At 42.7% G+C, this 18,480-nt stretch overlaps 1 protein-coding gene across 1 annotated transcript in view; it reads right to left on the minus strand.

Annotated features, from left to right (window-relative positions):
• LOC108798466 (sodium-dependent noradrenaline transporter-like) overlaps nucleotides 1-16,861 on the minus strand; it is a 180,224-nt gene extending 163,363 nt beyond the window's left edge. Inside the window, exon 1 of the mRNA XM_018570227.1 lies at nucleotides 16,734-16,861. Within this exon, the coding sequence (XP_018425729.1) occupies nucleotides 16,734-16,861 (128 nt within the window). The remainder of the gene's footprint in view (nucleotides 1-16,733) is intronic.
• Between the last annotated feature and the right edge of the window lie 1,619 nt (nucleotides 16,862-18,480).

The raw sequence follows: 18,480 nt of genomic DNA on the forward strand, positions 1-18,480 counted from the left end.
CATAAGCTGCAGTGGGAACAGCACAAAAATGGCAGGGCATAAGGCAATTCTGCATCCTCCTATTTCTCCTGCAGTTCATTATGCTGCCTACTCCTCAGCCATAACTACTTTACCAAGAAAGTCTTCTCTTCACTTCACCATCACATTGTGAAAAATGTGTGCCTGTAGCTATATTATATTGTTAGCAGTAGTGCACACACCATGATGCATGGGCAAGGGTGAGTGGGGCAGCAAGCAGTATGGTGGGCTGGAGTTGGAGAGGCTGTAGGAGGCGGAAGATGAAATCTGGGGATGCACGGAAGGGACAGCAGGTAAAAGGCACAGAGGGTCATCTGAAGCTCTTAACAATCCATGTCTTGTTTAAGTCTGGTTGTACACAGAGCAGCAACTGAAAGAGGAGGAAGAGGGCATAAGCCGTTAGGGGGAGGCAGAACACGTTCCCCTCTTCTACATAGCTGGCCATATGATATTTGCCCGTTGAGGGATGAAAAAAAAATGAAGAGCTGGATAACTACCTTCCTAGGCCCCTGGTACGAGGATTAAATAGGTCAGGATTTGAAGCGGTCAGCAACAGGTGAAAATGAAACACTTTTTTGCCATCTTCTATGCCCATCTAGTTAAAGCCTTCCCCCAGGCTGACACACCCAGATGGACTTCCCCAAACATCCATCCCAGAGTTAGGTCACACAGTGACAGCACCAGCAGTAGTACTACTGTCATTGGGTGGGATGGAGACAATCGGATAGATTTTTGTAAAGGCTTCTTCCAACCATAAAAGTCAGCAGTTTCTACATAATAATTTGATCTTAGGCTTTTAGGCCATGGTTTCTCACAGTTTACACATTTATCTGGCTAGATTCTGTGTTTTGTGTCTGCAGCAAACAAACTTTTTGGGCAGGTTGATATTTTTGATGAGACCTGTTTAATATGTTGCTCAAACTGTTGCTGGAAACAGGCAACAATCTATTATTAATTGGACGTTCCTGGTGCTCAAAAAGCTTTTCCACCAGTCAAATATGGTGGCAGCAGCTGAAATTGTACTCAGATCTCTAAGGATTGCCCTTCGTCCTAAGCAACCATCTCCATTTTTCATTTAGCTAGGGCTGCAGCTAACGATTATTTTCATAATCGATTAGTTGGCCGATTATTAAGTTCGATTAATCAGTTAATCGGATAAAAAAAAAAGGCTCCAGTGATTGACGACTAGTTTGTGTTAAGATTGTAGTCCATCACGGTAGCAAGCTTGGCGCAATACTGCAAGTTAACAGATTGAACTTTAAAAACAATCTATATACACTTAACTTGTAAGTGTATAAAATGCAAATATAAATTAAGTATTATCTGGACAAGTGAACGACACTGTGAAGTTGGCCGGTTTCACTACCAATAAACGTACACCTCGCTAGTATGAGTGATTGTATAGATTGGGCTAAAAGAATATAGACAAATGACACACACACCAAGGCGTTTATATAAGTCTTGCTCTGGCAGCGGGAGACTGGAGTGTGCTATGAACAAACGTTACCTCCTTTCTCTCCTGCCTCTGTCCTTTGCATTACATACAAGGATGTTAATGGCAACAAGGGAGGCATTTATTGGCTGGACAAAGAATGGATTGCCATGGGATCGACCACCAAGTGAATTCAAGTGACATAAGGAGGTGTTGTGAGCAGAGGAGAAGAGTGAGCTGATCTGGTATATAGAAAATGACACCAGCACATCTGTATCTTGTGTCAATAAGCTATCAAAGAAGAATGGACGTAAAGAGTCACATAACAAAATGTCGGGGTCGCACAGGGTCCTCTTCTTTAGGTTTATTCTGACAACTGCATCCCTTACACACCCAACTTAAATACCCTATACCTAAAGTGCAATAACTAGTGAGAAACATGCTAGATCATGGTTCCCTCCCCCATGATGTCATAGTGTTCAAAATATTTCTTTATTAGTTTTCCAAGTTTCACATATCACAAAAATACAGATAACAAAAAACAATACATATCCCTCTGATTTAACAAAATGCATACATTGTATAATATCGCAGTCATTCCATTCCTCTACATTCCTACTTCCATCTAACAAGAAACAACATATAGCACTAAAACACTAAAACCCCCCCAAAACCGACTTATCTACACATCCTAAGATGTATTATAGATATATTTGATATTTAAAAAGAAAAAAAGGAGAATTCGAATCAAGTCTAAGGAGAATTTGCTTGGCAATGATTCCTATACATATCTGAGGATCTCCCGTGAACTCATATAATCCCTCCAGGGGCTCCACCTCTCGCCAAATTTCGTATGTCTATCATATAAACGAGCTATAAGCTCTTCAGATCTCATAACATTGTTTAGTTCTTCAACCCATTCCGATATCTGGGGGGACTAGTTGACTTCCAATGTCTAGGTATCACTGCCCTTGCAGCTGCGAGGATTGGGCCTAGAAGACCTTTTTTCAATACCGCGAACGAGCCATGGTGTAGAGACAGCAGAGCAACCTCAGATGTCTCCAAACCGTGGAGTCCCGTTAACTCTTGAGCTATCTCCAAGATTGATTTCCAATAGGTTCTTATTAACTGGCACGACCACCAGATATGCAACATTGTCCCGTCTTCCCCAAAACCCCTCCAGCATAGCTGGATTCTTCTTATATTCTTCTTATATATCCTTCTTAAGATTCATCTTATATAGGTTATATGGGAATCTATACCACCTTGTTAGTACTTTAACATTTATTTCCTGGGTTAGGGCAGAGATACTTGATTTAAAGGTTAGAAAAAAGATCTTCTTCCATCCATCCTCTGTAAATATATGTCCCAACTCTCGTTCCAACACTTTAGTATAATAAGGGAGTGTTGGGTACATCTGTTTTAATATTAGATTATACAACTTGGACACCATGTGTTTATCTCCCGCCTTGTTTAAACATATCTCTTCAAAAGGAGTTAGATCTCTGAGCACGCTCTCTTCTATAGGGAGACCATTATGGAAATGTTTCAGTTGGAAATATTCCAGCCATTTACCTTTATTTGGTTGGTTCATCGGAAGAAGTTCCGAGAGAGGACGTAATCCTCTCTCCTTTATAGCTTGTAATATTGGGGAGTGTCTGGTGGTCTCCCAAATCAAGAATCTTCTACACTTAATACCGAACGAAAAATCTGGGTTCCCTAGTATGGGTGTTAGTGGGGCATTGTATGTTGACTAGGGCTGCAACAACTAATCGACATAATCGATTATAATCGATTATTGAAAAAGTTGTCAACTTTTTCAATAATCGATTAATCGGAGTCCACACTTCCTTACCAGTGTATCCCATATTTTTAATGTTGAGGAAATTACCAGCGAGCTGGTCCAGCTTTTATTTCGTTTAATTGGGGATATCCACGGGACAGAAGTCAGGGGTATTTCCACCTCTGCCTGCTCCACCGACACCCACAATTTCCGATTTCCTTCAGTAAACCAATCCAACAATCTACTTAGGCCCACCGCTTGGTAATATATTTCCATATGTGGCAGGCCTCCCCCACCATCCAGTTTTCGTTTAGTCAGTATATCGTATCTCAGACGAACTCCTGTTTTATTCCAGATATACCGTACCAGTAGAGATTGTATTCTACGAAAAAAGGCTTGAGGGAAAATGGAGGACGTCCATTTTAAATATGGGCATCCTTCCAAGCCAAGAATGTTGTTTCCTCTTCCACCCATCCAGACATATCCACGTGGACTCCAACAGGGGAGCATAGTTTAATAAATATGGCTTCCTCATGTCTGCTGGAATGTGTACCCCCGGGTACTTCAAAGTTTCCGATGCCCATATAAAGGAGAAGCTAACACTCAATATATCTTTTTCTCCCTTCGGTAATGTGATATCCAAGCATTGTGATTTACTTGGGTTAATACGATAGTTGCTGACCTTCCCAAACTTCTGTATCTCTTCTAAGATCGAGGGGAAAGCTAGCCTTGGATTAGTTACATATAGGAGTAAATCATCAGCAAAGATACTCAGTTTATGGGTGCTCTTATTTACTTTCATCCCCTAGATATTCCCATTCTGGCGAAGTGCTATTGCCAGATGTTCCATCAATATGATATACAACATGGGGGACAGGGGACATCCCTGCCTTGTCCCATTTGTAATTTCCAACTTGTCCGATAGTATTCCATTTACACGTATCCTCGCAGTTGGGCTTGTGTACAATGCCATAATCTTTGAGACTAGGGATATCGGTATTCCTATCTGCTCTAGAGATATTTTAATACATTTCCAATCCACCCTTTCGAAAGCCTTCTCTGCATCTAAAGATAGTAGGCAGAGAGGGATTTCTCTCGACTGGGCTTGTTGGATCAGAGAGATAGTTTTGATAGTATTATCCCTCGCTTCTCGCCCGGGAACGAATCCTGCCTGCTCTGGGTGAATTATCTCCTTTTAAATATGGTTGTATACGTAGAGCCAAGATTTTAGCATACATCTTCATGTCTACGTTTATTAACGATATCGGCCTGTAACTCGCACACTGTGTGGGTTCCTTTTTATCTTTTTGTATCAATGTTATATAGGCCTCTTGGCTCTGATATGGGAACCCACATCTATCACCAATAGAATTGAACAATTCCAATAATATTGGAGCCAATACTTCAACAAATTGTCTGTAAAAGGCGCCTGTTAACCCGTCGGGTCCCGGACTTTTCCGTCGGTAGTGAGTGAATTACTTCTATTATTTCTTCCAGTAAGAATGGGGTATCCAGTTTATTAATTGCTTCATTATCTAATCTGGGCAAGGGTGTCTGATACACATACTTTAGTTTCTCCTTTTGTTCGTCTCTCCCCTCTTTTCTTGTTTTACTTTCCTTTAGGTTATATAAATTATTATACTAGTTATGGAATGCTTCAGCAATCTTTTCTGAGGAATTGACTATACCCCTGTGTTGGCAATTCATTTTTGGTATATATGTTTGGACCTGTTTCTCTTTTATCGAACGTGCCAGAAGTCTACTACTTTTATTTCCAAATTCATAAATAGTTTGTTTCACTGTGTCCCTATACCTTTGATACCCCAGATCTATTCTTTGGTGTAATTCAGTCCTCTTTTGCTGGGGACTATTATAAACATTTATGTCTGAATTCTTTTTATGCTGGCTCTCCAATTGGTGTATATCATCCTGGAGAGATTTAATATCATGTTCTTTTCTTTGTTTTAACCGTGTCCCGTGGGATATGAGTATTCCTTGTATTACCCCTTTCAAGGTTTCCCATTTTATTGGTCGTGCTGTATTATCATTTTTATGGTCTATTAGAACATTTACAATACCTTGCCTAATGACCTCCTTTATAGAGTCATCTTGTATTAAATGTTCATTCAGTCTCCATGTCGTACTAAGCTTCATTGTATTCGGGGGTGTAATAATAAAAAATATGAGTGCGTGGTCTGACCATATTTGTGCTCCTATATCAGCTTGTGTCTGCCAACTAATTAAGCAATGGGACACAAAAAAATAATCTATCCTACTGTATGACATATGTGATGGTGAGTAACATGTATAGTTCCTTACTCTAGGATGTAATATACGCCAAATATCTACCAACTGTAGGCTTTGTAGGCGTTGTTTTAGTTTGTTGAGCTGGGTATATGGGATATGGGCTGTACCTGTAGACGTATCTACTTTCGGGTCCATTGTCAAGTTGAAGTCCCCCCCCTACCACCAGAATTCCTTCCATGAAATCACTCAAAAGGTTAAGTATCTTTACTAATGCCGTCATCTGACCTTTGTTGGATAGATAAATGTTAACAAGTGTGTACTGCTTATTAAATATTTTACATTTAACAAAAAGAAAACGCCCTTCTTCATTCCCCATTTCCTGAACCTCTACTACCGGTAGTGAGGCATGAAAACCTATAGCCACACCACAAGATTTGCTCTGGGTGTAGTTACTCATACGCCATTTAGGACAATATCCATCAGAGATTTTCGGGGTTAAAGAACTTTTAAAATGCGTTTCTTGAAAGAAGAGAACCCCTACTCGTTGAGTATGCATATCATATAATACCTGGGATTGTTTTTGTGGAATATTGAGATCCAAACTTGATACTATTCATCAAATCTATATTCCCCTATAATGATTCTCCTTTCCTCCTCATTATTTGTTGATCATATTTTACCCCTTTATCTCTATAAACCTCAGAGTACCCTAAGAACACCGCATAAAAACCCCCACACCAGTTAAACCCCCAGCCAATCCTCATCCTTGACATAAGATACAAACAGAACAAGAAAAACAACAACAAATCAATCATCCCTGATAGAATCTGGCCTCCGTAAATTACCGAACCTTTGCCAGTTATACCGGCTTCTATCCTAGGGAGGTAGCTCTAACCAAGGGTGGATCCCATGCCATTTTTCCTTTTTTCTTCTCTTCCCCTCCTCTCCCCTACTTTTCTCTCATTATTATTTTCTTCCTTTTATTATTTTATACCTTTTATTTTGGGTGTCTCATATTCCTTGTTTCGTATTCCCTACTCTCCCCTCCTTCCTATACTAATCTACAAATAACTTTCCAGCTGATGTAAATTAGAATCATCCCTCCATAGAGGTTTACACCTCATCCCCCTTTCCTCCTTCCCTCCCGTTCGCCCCCCTCCTCCATCTCACCTTCTCTGGGTTGCAGGCACCTAATCGGTGCTCATCTGGTTGCGGCAGGAAGGGTTGGTTCAGAACGGGAAGGAGACAGAGAGAATAAAAAAAAGGGAATTTTCCCTTCCCCCACCCCTCCCCTCTATATTTAATAATATTCATAAACCTCCCCGCTTCAATATTTTCCCTTATTGTGTGTCTGTGTCAAGCATTGTGAATTAACGTCAGTGATCCCATTATTATCTATCTCATCTCTTATTACCCTCTTCCTAAATCCTATCCTCCCTTCCTTCCCTCCCCCCAAACCAACACCACACCAAGCTGCAAAGATGCTACATCCATGAGTGAGAGGGGGTGGGGGGGGGAAGAGAGAGCAGGAGAGAAAAAAGGGAGGAAAAAAACGGGGGCGGTGCCTCCGAATCCCACACCATGGGGGGTGATAGGAGGGAGCCGGCTCCGCTATATTACCCATAGATATACCATAATAATATTTTAACAAGAATTGAGCACTATCCACATCATCCACTTTATCTATTAACTCTCTTATCCCTCTTCTCCTGCCTGTTCGTCTCACATGAGGTTCCATTGGAGACCAAGGATCCCATTGGGGTGGCCCTTTATATATCGGCTTAGATGGATCTGGCCAATTTTCTATCTCTACGTATGGTAATTCAATTTGGGACATAAATATTTGTAGATCGGTGAGTGGGTAACAACGGTCTGACCATTTTTTTTAAACACTTAGGTTGAAGGGGAACCCCCACCGATATTGGATTCCAGCTTCCCTTAATTTTTGCGTTATCCGGCGCATGGCCCTTCTCTTTGCTGGTGTCCTTCGTGAAATATCAGGAAAGAGCAGAGTCCTGGGCCCCCTGTACTCCATATCGCCTTGCTTTACGCATTAGGAGATCTTTAAATTGGAACGTGTCCAGCCTACAAAGTACATCTCGTGGCTGTGACTGATTTCCTGAGTGGAAACTTGGGATGCGCTGAACCCTGTCCACTGTAATCCGGTCATTTTTACGTGAACAAACATGGGGGAATTTCATATATTTTGATCTGTGGTCCGCCTGTACTAGGAGATCCCTCAGTGTTCTATTCTGTTTATATGCAAGTAGATGGAGAGACCCTCCGCACTCCTCACAGCAGTCCCGGCCAGATATGAAAAAAGTGGTGCTCGCAGTGATGAGATACCACGGATGGCGCCGTGCAAACACAGGAAAGTCAGGAAATCACCAGCATCCAGTAGTAAAGATAAATATGTCCCTTTTATTGGACAGAAAGCATCACAGACATCCAAATAAACCGACGTTTCGGGACCGTGCAGGGTCCCTTCCTCAAGGCAGAAAGATGTGTCATTTCCTGACTTTCCTATTCTGTTTATAGACATGTAATGGTTTTACTTTAACCTTGGGTGACAGCTTTCTGCTTGAAGAATGTTCATATTTCTGTTTGTGGCTCGGTATGTGGCATGTGAGGCTCCTGTATAAGTCTGTATGAACGGGACCCTGTCAGGTTTATTGGGCTTAGTAGTGTACCCTATCAATATCTGTGCAGCTTTTGTCAAGGCTTGGTCAATAATATTTCTCGGGTAACCACGTTGAAGAAATTTGTGATACATAATATCAGCCTGCTGTGAGCGGGTGTAAGGATCAGAGCATATATGCATCGCTCTCAAAAATTGTGAGATGGGGAGGTTCTTCAATAAGTGTCCTGGATGCGTGCTGTGCAAATGCAGAAGTGTATTTTTGTCTGTCGGTTTTGTATACAGCGACGTGTGTGTGTTTTCATAACAAAACAGAAATAAGTACATCTAAGAACATGATCTCCCGGTCAGACAACACTGGTTTGAAGATTAGTCCTAATACAATGCTGTTAATAATTGACACAAATTCGTCAAACTCAAGGGTACAGCTGTCCCATATGATAAAGATATCATCAATAAATCTAAGCCACAGTTTGACATGTTGTATGTATAATGACTAGACATATCAAAATTCAGTTGATTCGACGGTTCGTTTAAATCCAATATAACAAATGTATTATATGCCCGAGTATACTAAAATTATATCCGGGCATCGATAAATTAGTTTGCAGAACGTGCTGCGGCCATATTGGATGCCGACGTGTTCTGTGCATGCCCGCAGCCATCTTGGAGGCGGAGCGTATGACATGACATGATGGTGTAGACAGTGCATAACTTGAGGAATCTGACAACAATGTAATCATGCCCGTCCTGTACTGACTATAGTCCATTACTACAATCACACCTCCCTTATCGGCAGGTTTGATGATTATGGAGGTGTCATCCCTCAGAGATCGCAGGGCTACCTGTTCTTCCTTTGTCAAATCAAAATGTACCCTGGACAAACATGCATTATTCAATACATCATATTTGACCGTATGTATGTACGATTCTATAGAATGAAATGGTCTGGGTGGTATAAAGTTACTCTTTACTTTAAACTGTAAGTCTGGTGAGCTGATCTTCCCCGAGGGATGAAATGCTTAATGAACACTCATGCTTGTGAATTGATGAGTAAAACAATGATTATGTCAGATGTTGCAATATAATGATTGTAAAAGCAAAAGTCTGACAATCAGTCATTTACTTTCCTTATATATTCAATTATGCTATCCTTTTCATTAAACAATGAGACTACTAGCTATGCATTACAACCACCTACTACAACTGCTCAAGACACACTGGCAGCTGGCTGAGTGATGACGTCTTGAGAACCCCTGCTCTAGTATCTCTGGTAGGTTTGGTTATATTAAATAGAGTATACCAATTTAGAGATGTACTATCATCCTAAATTATAATAATGGGTATAGCTCTGATCTATTACATGGAGTTCCCTTTGCAATGACGCCGTATTGTTCCAATAGTTTTAATATCAAGTGGGCAGGTAAGGTTCACAAATAAAGTGTATGTCCTTATATGCAGATATGTAGAATACATTTAAAAAAAAACATTTAAAACAGAACTGTAGCCAACTGTTTTTGAGGTATTACATACTAAGGTTCTTCATAACATAGTCAGTATCTTAAGAGCTTTAGATATCTCTCTATAAATTCCATAAGGGTGTTGGACAATCAACTTCAGCTGACCTGTGCCAGACATAATGTATAACCAAGGAACTTCCATCTCTTAATGTTTTTGTTGTCCTGAGGTATAACTTCCATGTGTATTGCTAAAATCCTGTCATTGTTTAGGCTAAGGGGAACCCTGCACCATTAGAAAAAAGGGATAATACATATTGTTCACTGTGCTTTTGTGAAAAAATGGCTTGGGATCCTCATTAAATCCTTTCTAGATCCTCATGCAGGCATGTAGACTAGCTAGCCAGGAAAAGGGAGTCAATGAGCATGCCCCCCCCCCCCCCCTCCTGAACTACACCAGGCCATATGCCCTCAACATTAGTGGGTACCTTGATAGTGGAGCCCTTCCCGGCAAGGCACCATGTTGAAGGGGACAATGGCCTCATTCCTGCATCCCTCATCCAGTGGGGTTGGAGGTCTAAAGGGGGGTACTTATCAGAATCTGGAAACTCCCTTTAAAATAAGTGGACCCCCAGATATCCAACCATGAATAACAGATACACAGATCCCCTTGTTATTCTTTCACAAAAATACAAAAAAGCAAATAAACATATAGACATCATAAAAAGTCCTTAATTAAAAAAATAAAGAAAAAATAAAAAGTTTACACTGGTGTAAATCCCATGTCAATCATGTAGCCCAGTGATGTAGATCCAATTTCAATCACAGGGAATGAAAACCCAACGACCCAGTGTTCTATCAAAGTTTGTGACTGTGCCAGAATGTGTGACCGGTGATGTGGTCACACATTTTAACCTAATCCCGCCCAGTTTTTCGGCGGTGGAATGTGTGATCGGTCACACATTTTAACATGATCACACCCACTTTTTTGGCATTGCAGATCGTATGTGCAGGAGAACCGATCTGCCCTGGAACAGCTGATCGATCGTGAAATGTAACTTCTATCCGACTTTGTGGAATTTAAGATCGCACTCACAACGTCGTTTGCTCCAGGGCAGATTGATTCTCCTGCACATACCATCTGCGATGCTGATCTGCCCTGGAACAGCTGAGAAAGAGTAGGAATTCTTCACGTTTTGCCGTTCACATATTTCACCGCCAAAAAAGTGGGCATGATTAGATTAAAATGTGTGACCACGTGACCGGTCACACATTCCAACCCAGTCACAATCTTTGATAGAACACCCTCAGAAATGCCTTGACAAACCTATCCTGCCGATACTCCCAAGATGTAAAGATGAAACTTGTCTATTTATTTGAACACTTCAAAACATGGTTTCAGGCCCATTTCAATGTAAAATAAGCCCCTTGGGAAAAAGGATCACAATTTTTCATAATAAATATGTTGCATTGTTTCAATAATATATAATAAAATATGACAAAATGTATATATTTTAAAAGTTGGCTAATGTATAAGTTAAGGTCACTAGGTATAGAGCATTCCATCTGTAATTGGGTAGAAAACTGGCTTAAAGACCGTATTCAGAGAGTGGTGATCAATGATTCATACTCTGAATGGGCTAAGGTTGTTAGTGGTGTCCCCCAAGGTTCAGTGTTGGGCCCCTTATTGTTTAACCTATTTATAAATGACATAGAATTGGGGATTAAAAGTACTATTTCTGTGTTTGCAGATGACACCAAGTTATGTAGTGGAATACAGTCCTTAAAGGATGTCTCCAACTTACAAGCTGATCTGAATGCACTGTGTGATTGGGCATTTATTTGGCAAATGAGGTTTAATGTTGATAAATGTCAAGTTATGCACTTGGGGCTAAAAACATGTATGCGTCATACACTCTAGGGGGAGTATGTTTGGGGGAGTCAATGATGGAGAAAGATCTGGGTGTTCTGGTAGATTATAGACTGAATAATAGCATGCAATGTCAAGCCGCAGTTTCTAAAGCAAGCAAAATACTTTCTTATATTAAAAGGGGTCTAGACTGCAGAGAGAGAGAGACATAATCCTGCCCCTGTAAAAAGCATTAGTAAGACCTCATCTGGAATATGCAGTTCAGTTTTGGGCACCAGTTCACAAAAAGGATGTTGTGGAACTGGAGAAAGTGCAGCGAAGGGCGACTAAACTGATAAGAGGCATGGAGGAGCTCAGCTATGAAGAAAGATCAGCTGACCTGAATTTGTTCTCTCTGGAGAAGAGGCGAATAAGAGGGGACATGATCACAATGTATAAATACATAAATGGTCCATATAAAGAGCTTGGTGCAAATTATTCATGTTAAGGTCACTGCAAAGGACAAGGGGGCACTCTTTATGTCTGGAGGAAAAGAGGTTTAACCTTTGCATACGGAAAGGATTCTTCTTCACAGTAAGAGCTGGGAAAATGTGGAATAGACTCCCCCAGGAGCTAGTTCTAGCTAGCTCAGTTAATTGTTTAAAAAAACATCTGGATGTATTCTTAAATGCACAGAATATTACTGGATATTGAGTTCTTATTGGTATAGTAAGCATCAGAGATTGTTGATCCAGGGACTATCCGATTGCCTTATGGGATCAGGAAGGAATTTTTTTCCCTTGTTGGAGCAAATTGAACCATGCTTTATAGGTTTTTTTTTGCCTTCCTCTGAATCAACTGTATCTGTGGGCATTGCGTTCTGTTTAGGCTTTTATTCTCTTTTTTTTTTTTTCTCTGCATCTCTTTAGGTTGAACTCGATGGACTTGTGTCTTTTTTCAACCTGACTAACTATGTAACTATGCAAGTAAACAAAGCCAAGTTAAAAACATGCTGCTATACTTACTTTTGGGTGAACGCTCCTTCCCCTCCGCTGGTGCCAGTGTACTATACATACACAGTACACACCAGCGCAGCCCTGAGCTCTGTATTTAGAATTTTAGGGAGTTAGTGATCTTAGCCCCCAAAAACTGAAAGGCACTACTCAACTACAAAACACGTATGGAACTATGAAAGGCTGTAGGTCAAAGCTGGCTGGGGATGAATATAGTCAGGAGACAAGCTGAAGGTTTATGCAGGCATCAAAAAAGGCAGAAACTAAGAACAATCCAAGTTATAACAGGTCAGCATTTTTAGGCACATCAGAGACTGGTTATTGGACACCTCCTTTTATTCCAATACTCCCCTAGAACAACAGCTGGTTTAGTATTCTAAGAGGGTGGCAACACGTCAGATCCAATATCATTAGTGAATCGTGGCGCGAGACACAATTCAAACTGCTTCACAGGGCCTATTATGCTTTTAACTTTGCTCCGGTCTCTTCATCACCTGACTGACTACAACATTGCCCCCAGTGTGACATTCACCACCCAGACTTTATACATTTGATCTGGTCATGTCCGCAGACAAGTTCCCTGTGGCGCAGGGTAATCGACTACATGAATTCTCTGTCAAGAGTAACTTGAGAACCTCACCCTACACTCTGCCTGCTTCATGACATACCTCATAGGCTTCCTTCTCCTGTTCATTCCATCTCATGTTGGGAACACCTATGCATGTTAGCCTCCAAAAAAATTATCATCACTAACTGGATACTGCCAAAGGTCCCTACGACGGAGGACCTACAATCCCCTCTACATAAGCTTATGCTTCTTGATAAGGCAGACACACACAATGAGGAGAAACGCATAGATCGCCTTTTATCCACGTGGTCTTCCTTCTTTACTGCGACTATCCCCCTTAACCAGCTCCAAAATATCATGCGGTGCTTCAAAAACTCCAAATGGTACCTTACGGCCAACCTCTCCGATTCCCTGGGGGGACGAGACGTACTCTAACCCCACCAGGACGAAACCTCACCTAAATTTCCAGTAGGGGGCACATCTTCATGGTAGCCCCTCGTTGACACTCCCTCTGCTTACTTCACGACACTCCGACAATGGACCCCTTGACGTCCTACCTGTCCCACATATTCCTTGTTCCTGGTAATTTCCAAACGATGCTATAGTTGCTAAAGAAGGTAATGGCAGTACAGCTGGCCCTCTCTGCCCCTACTCAGTGACGCACCAAACGTATCTTCTATTTTCTTTTTCTTTCTTTTAAGGATGTTAAGCATTAAGTACTAAGATTTAGTTTCTCGTTAGAAATGTTAATGCGGATTCATGATATTGATGGAGATGATTGTCATGTGTAATGCCTCCTGAATAATTGATATACCTGCCTCTGTTCATAGGATCGTATGGGGCACATATACCTGTATTGTTGTAACATCACTCATCTTGTAACCCTTTACTCATTTTTTGCCGTGCATCCTTTGAAATACCAATAAAAATTACATGCACAAAAAAATAACAGGTAGAGGAGACAGGCAATAAAATAATCCAATTTTGATTCTCTACAGTACTTCCTCTAATGTCCCCTCAGTCTCTTGGGTCCATGTTTATCATAAACGTGTGAATGGAATTTCTTTGCCAAAAGGGAAGCCTGATATTCAGATTCTGGAAACCCCAACCCTTCTTTAGGGCTAAATGTATGTTTACAGGAACAGGAGAAGAAAAGTATTTGTGCCAGGAACAGTCGTGTACAATGTCTAGAGACCCCAGGAACGGTCTCATTTAGAAGGACATATCCGGGATCCTTAGGGACTCGCACACCCGTGACCTGGGCAATCAGGTTAAGAACCCTTCCCCAAAATCCCCAGATGCGAGGAAACGTCCACCACACATGGTGCATGGTGCCCCCAAGCTCACATCCTCGAAAGCATAAGGATGATGATCCTGGATAAATGGTGGCGAGTCTAGAGGGCACCAGATACCACCTAGAGAAGACTTTAAAGTTCGCCTCCAACAATGAAGCGTTAAGCAGACCCTGAGTTGCCACCTTGGAGCGACGACTCCATGCCTCTTCAGACACAACCATATTCAAATTTTGTTCCCACGACAACATATATGGCTGCTTAGAGGGGGATTCTAGCAATATGGAATAGAGCAGGGAAATGGCCCCTCTCTGATTGATAGCCTGAGAGCACCAGCGTTCGTAGGGGCTGAGGCCACTACCAGATTTGTTTTGTGCAAGTATAGTATGCAAAAAATTAGTAATTTGATAATAGCGAAACAACTCAGATGAAGGCATGCCCAAAATGATCGCTGCAATATTCTGCAGTCAGAGGTTTCCCCATCTTGAGGTATTGACCAATTCTATACAAACCCTTGACCCTCCACCATTGAAATAGTTTGGGGTGAGTACCGGGCGTAAATGCCGGGTTCTGATACAGGGGAGCAAGGGGAGTGTGGGGTGAGCTAATGTTTCCATGTGTTTTTACACGGTCCCATAGGGCCAGAGAGGTAGAGAGGGTGGGGGCCATAATAGGTGGGCGCAATCTAGAGGGTAACCATTTCAATAGATCCAAAGGCATATCTCTCGCCGCCTTGGGTTCCATAAGGACCCAATCCGGGGGTTCCCCCCAGTATACAGGTGAAACTCGAATAATTAGAATATCGTGCAAAGTTCATTTATTTCACTAATGCAACTTAAAAGGTGAAACTAATATATGAGATAGACTCATTACATGCAAAGCAAGATAATGCAAGCCGTGATTTGTCATAATTGTGATGATTATGGCTTACAGCTCATGAAAACCCCAAGAACCCCAAATCCACAACCTCAAAAAAGTAGATTATTACATGCAATCAATAAAACAAGGATTGTACATAGAACAATATCGGACCTCTAAAAAGTACAAGCATGCATATGTACTCAGTACTTGGTTTGGGCCCCTTTTGCAGCACTTACTGCAATTACTTTTGCACAATATTCTAATTATTCGAGTTTCACCTGTATATAGCAGATAATTGAGCTATACTTGCGTCTCGGTAATATTGATGTATATTTGGAACCCCTAACCCTCCCGATTCTCTAGTACTATAGAGCGTGATCCTAGGTAAACGATGACCCTTACCTCCCCATATACATTTCACCAGGCTAGATTGAAAGGTAGCCAATTCACATCTGGGGACAGGGATAGGAAGAGCCCTAAATAGATATAACAGGCGAGGGAGGAGAGTCATTTTAATAGCGATTATTCTCCCAAGCAAAGAGAGGTTGTATGAGGACCACCTATCTAAGTCACCCTTTCATTTCCTAAAAATAGGAGGAAAGTTTGCGTGATATAGAAGATCGAAAGAGGGGGTAAGATTAATCCCCAGGTAGGGTAACGTAGTAGATGGCCATGAGAAAGAAAAATCAGCTTTTAGTATGGTCACTAGCTCAGAGGGCAGATTTATATTTAGGGCAAGAGACTTAGCTGCATTTATATAAAGCCCAGACACCTTTGCGAAACTATCAAGAGAGGCCATTACATTAGGCAAAGTGATCAGTGGGTATGTAAGGAACAACAATAGATCGTCTGCAAAGAGGGTGCACTTGTGTTCTCTATCCCCACAATGAACCCCTTTAATATTAGGATTCTCCCGTATAAAAATGATAAGGGGCTCAATCGCTAATGCGAATAGTAGAGGGGAAAGGGGGCAGCCCTGTCTAGTACCCTTATGAATTGAAATTGGGGCTGACTTAAATCCCTGCAATAATAATAGCTGAGTTCCGTAGTAAGCGAATTAACCAAGCGCCAAAACCCCACTCTTCCAGAAGTGTGAAGAGATAAGTCCAGGATTTTGAGTCAAAGGCTTTTTGCAAATCGATAGATAACAGTAACCCAGTAGCGCCTGGTGTTCTGCCCCACCGAGACTTTAACAAAGATATTATATCGATTGCTCTGTGGATTTGATCTGGCCCTTGCCTCCCTTTAATGAACCCCACTTGATCTTTATAAATATAAGTGGCTAGGAAAAAATTAAGTCTACTAGCTAAAACTTTCGTGAGTAATTTAAGATCGTTAATTTAAGATCAAGGATATAGGTCTATAAATGGCTACTTCCCCTGGATCTTTATTAGGTTTAGGAATTAAGCTTAAGAACGCTTCATTCATATGCAAGCTCAGGGGGGCGCATGCGCTCAGCGGTACAAGATGGCTGCTCCTTGATACCGCTCCGCACTTCTTGAGCCGTGAGACACCCATATCTGCTATCGTTCGCCAGCTGGGTCGGTTCCCCAGGCAGATCAAGCACCTACTCACCCCCGGCATCCTGATGAGGTCCTCGCAGTCCAAATACAAGCGAGGCAAACAACCTCCTGAGACCCCTCGTACGCGCCGCGCTCTGGGCAAGATGGCGGCCTACATGATGACAAAGCAGCTCCTCGCATGTTGGCTGACTCCGAGGACAGCCAGGACCCGTTTGCTGAACATCTGTCGGGATCCCGAGGGTCACATGCCCCTGACCTCTTCGTGCGGATGCGGGACATGGTACGGGAAGAACTTTCCAAGGCCTCCGCAACCATAACCTCGGAGCTCCGGCGGGAAATCAGAGAAATCGGGCACCGTACAGCTTCCTTGGAATCGCGTATGGATGATGTGACCACCATTCTGGAAGGCCACGAAAAAGACCTGGAGACCGCCCAGACGGAACTTTCCCTTCTCCGTGACCAGCTGGAGGATCACGAGAACCGGGCCCGGCGCAGTAACATCCGCGTCAGGGGCCTCCCTGAAACCATCGAGGATCTTGTGGGCTCGGTCACCGCGCTGTTTCAGGAATTGGCCCCTGATCTTTCTGCGGACCGGTTGGAGATGGATCGCGTTCACAGGGCGCTCGGGCCCCAGAGGTCGGATGGACCGCCACGGGATGTGGAGGTTAAGCTACATTACTTCCGCACAAAGGAGCGACTCTTGCAGGCCGCAAGACAGGTACCGGCCTTGTCCTTCCAGGGTCACCCCTATAGCTTGTATTCGGACCTGGCCCCTTCAACCATCTTGAAACGCAGAGTCCTGCGGCCCTACCTGCAGGTTCTCCGGGATGCGGGCATCAACTATAGATGGGGGTTTCCCTTCCGTCTCCTCTTTACATACCAGGGGAAATCCTTCCAGCTCCGGTCTCCTGAAGACGTGCGTTCTTGCCTCCGAGAGATTGGCCTCCAGGTTCCAGCGGAGCCCCCTTCCTCTTCCCCAGGCTCGCAGCCTCGTCAACGGAATGGCCAGGCTTCCCAACGATCCCATTCATCACAGGGCCCACACGATCCTGGCCGCTCACCACGGAGATCCCAGGCCCTGCAACGTTTAGGCTCCCAAGTTTTTCGCAGTAAGCCCAACGGATGATTTATTTCCCTGCATTCAGCCCTTGCTGTTTCAGTCGTTTTGCCGTGTATGCCCAGACACCCTGACGACCCTTTACCGGGCAGGTATTGCTCCGTGCCTTCTAGGGTGGCTGCGTCTGGCTTACATGAGCATATGCTGACTGTCAGGTGCTCCCTTATTTTTATTTTTATTTTGCTTTTTGCATCACATGTGACCCCGGAGTCCGGTTGTGTTGTTTTGGTTTTTTTTTGTTGTTTTTTGTTTTGTTACTTGCCTTAGGACTTCCCGGAATGCCAATTGGAGCCCCATACCCCGACAGATGTTTTCTACCTGATTTGGGTCTCGTTTCGATCTGCTACGGCTTGACAGGACTGGCCAATGGAAGCTCCTAATGACTGCTCAACTGGACTCCCTCAACCCTCCTATGGTGGATTTCTCTCACTCTTATTTTTTCTTATTTTTCCTCCACTGTTTTAGTTGGCTAGATGTAATGCTTTTTATGTGCCTAGGGGGGCAGGGGTCTGCCCGGTGTCCACTTTGGAATGTGCTTCCACATTCCCCGCCCCGTGTTTAGAGACGAGCCTGTGTGCCTGTTGCTGGGCTCCTTCAACTACCATCATTACCGGGGCATATCCTTCTTATTATCTTTATTTTTTTTTGTCTAAAATTTAGTTGACACATTTAAATTTTTGAC

This window comes from Nanorana parkeri, unplaced genomic scaffold, assembly GCF_000935625.1.
Source record: "Nanorana parkeri isolate BGI_ZX_2015 unplaced genomic scaffold, ASM93562v1 scaffold1481, whole genome shotgun sequence".
NCBI classification, from domain to species: Eukaryota; Metazoa; Chordata; class Amphibia; order Anura; family Dicroglossidae; genus Nanorana; species Nanorana parkeri.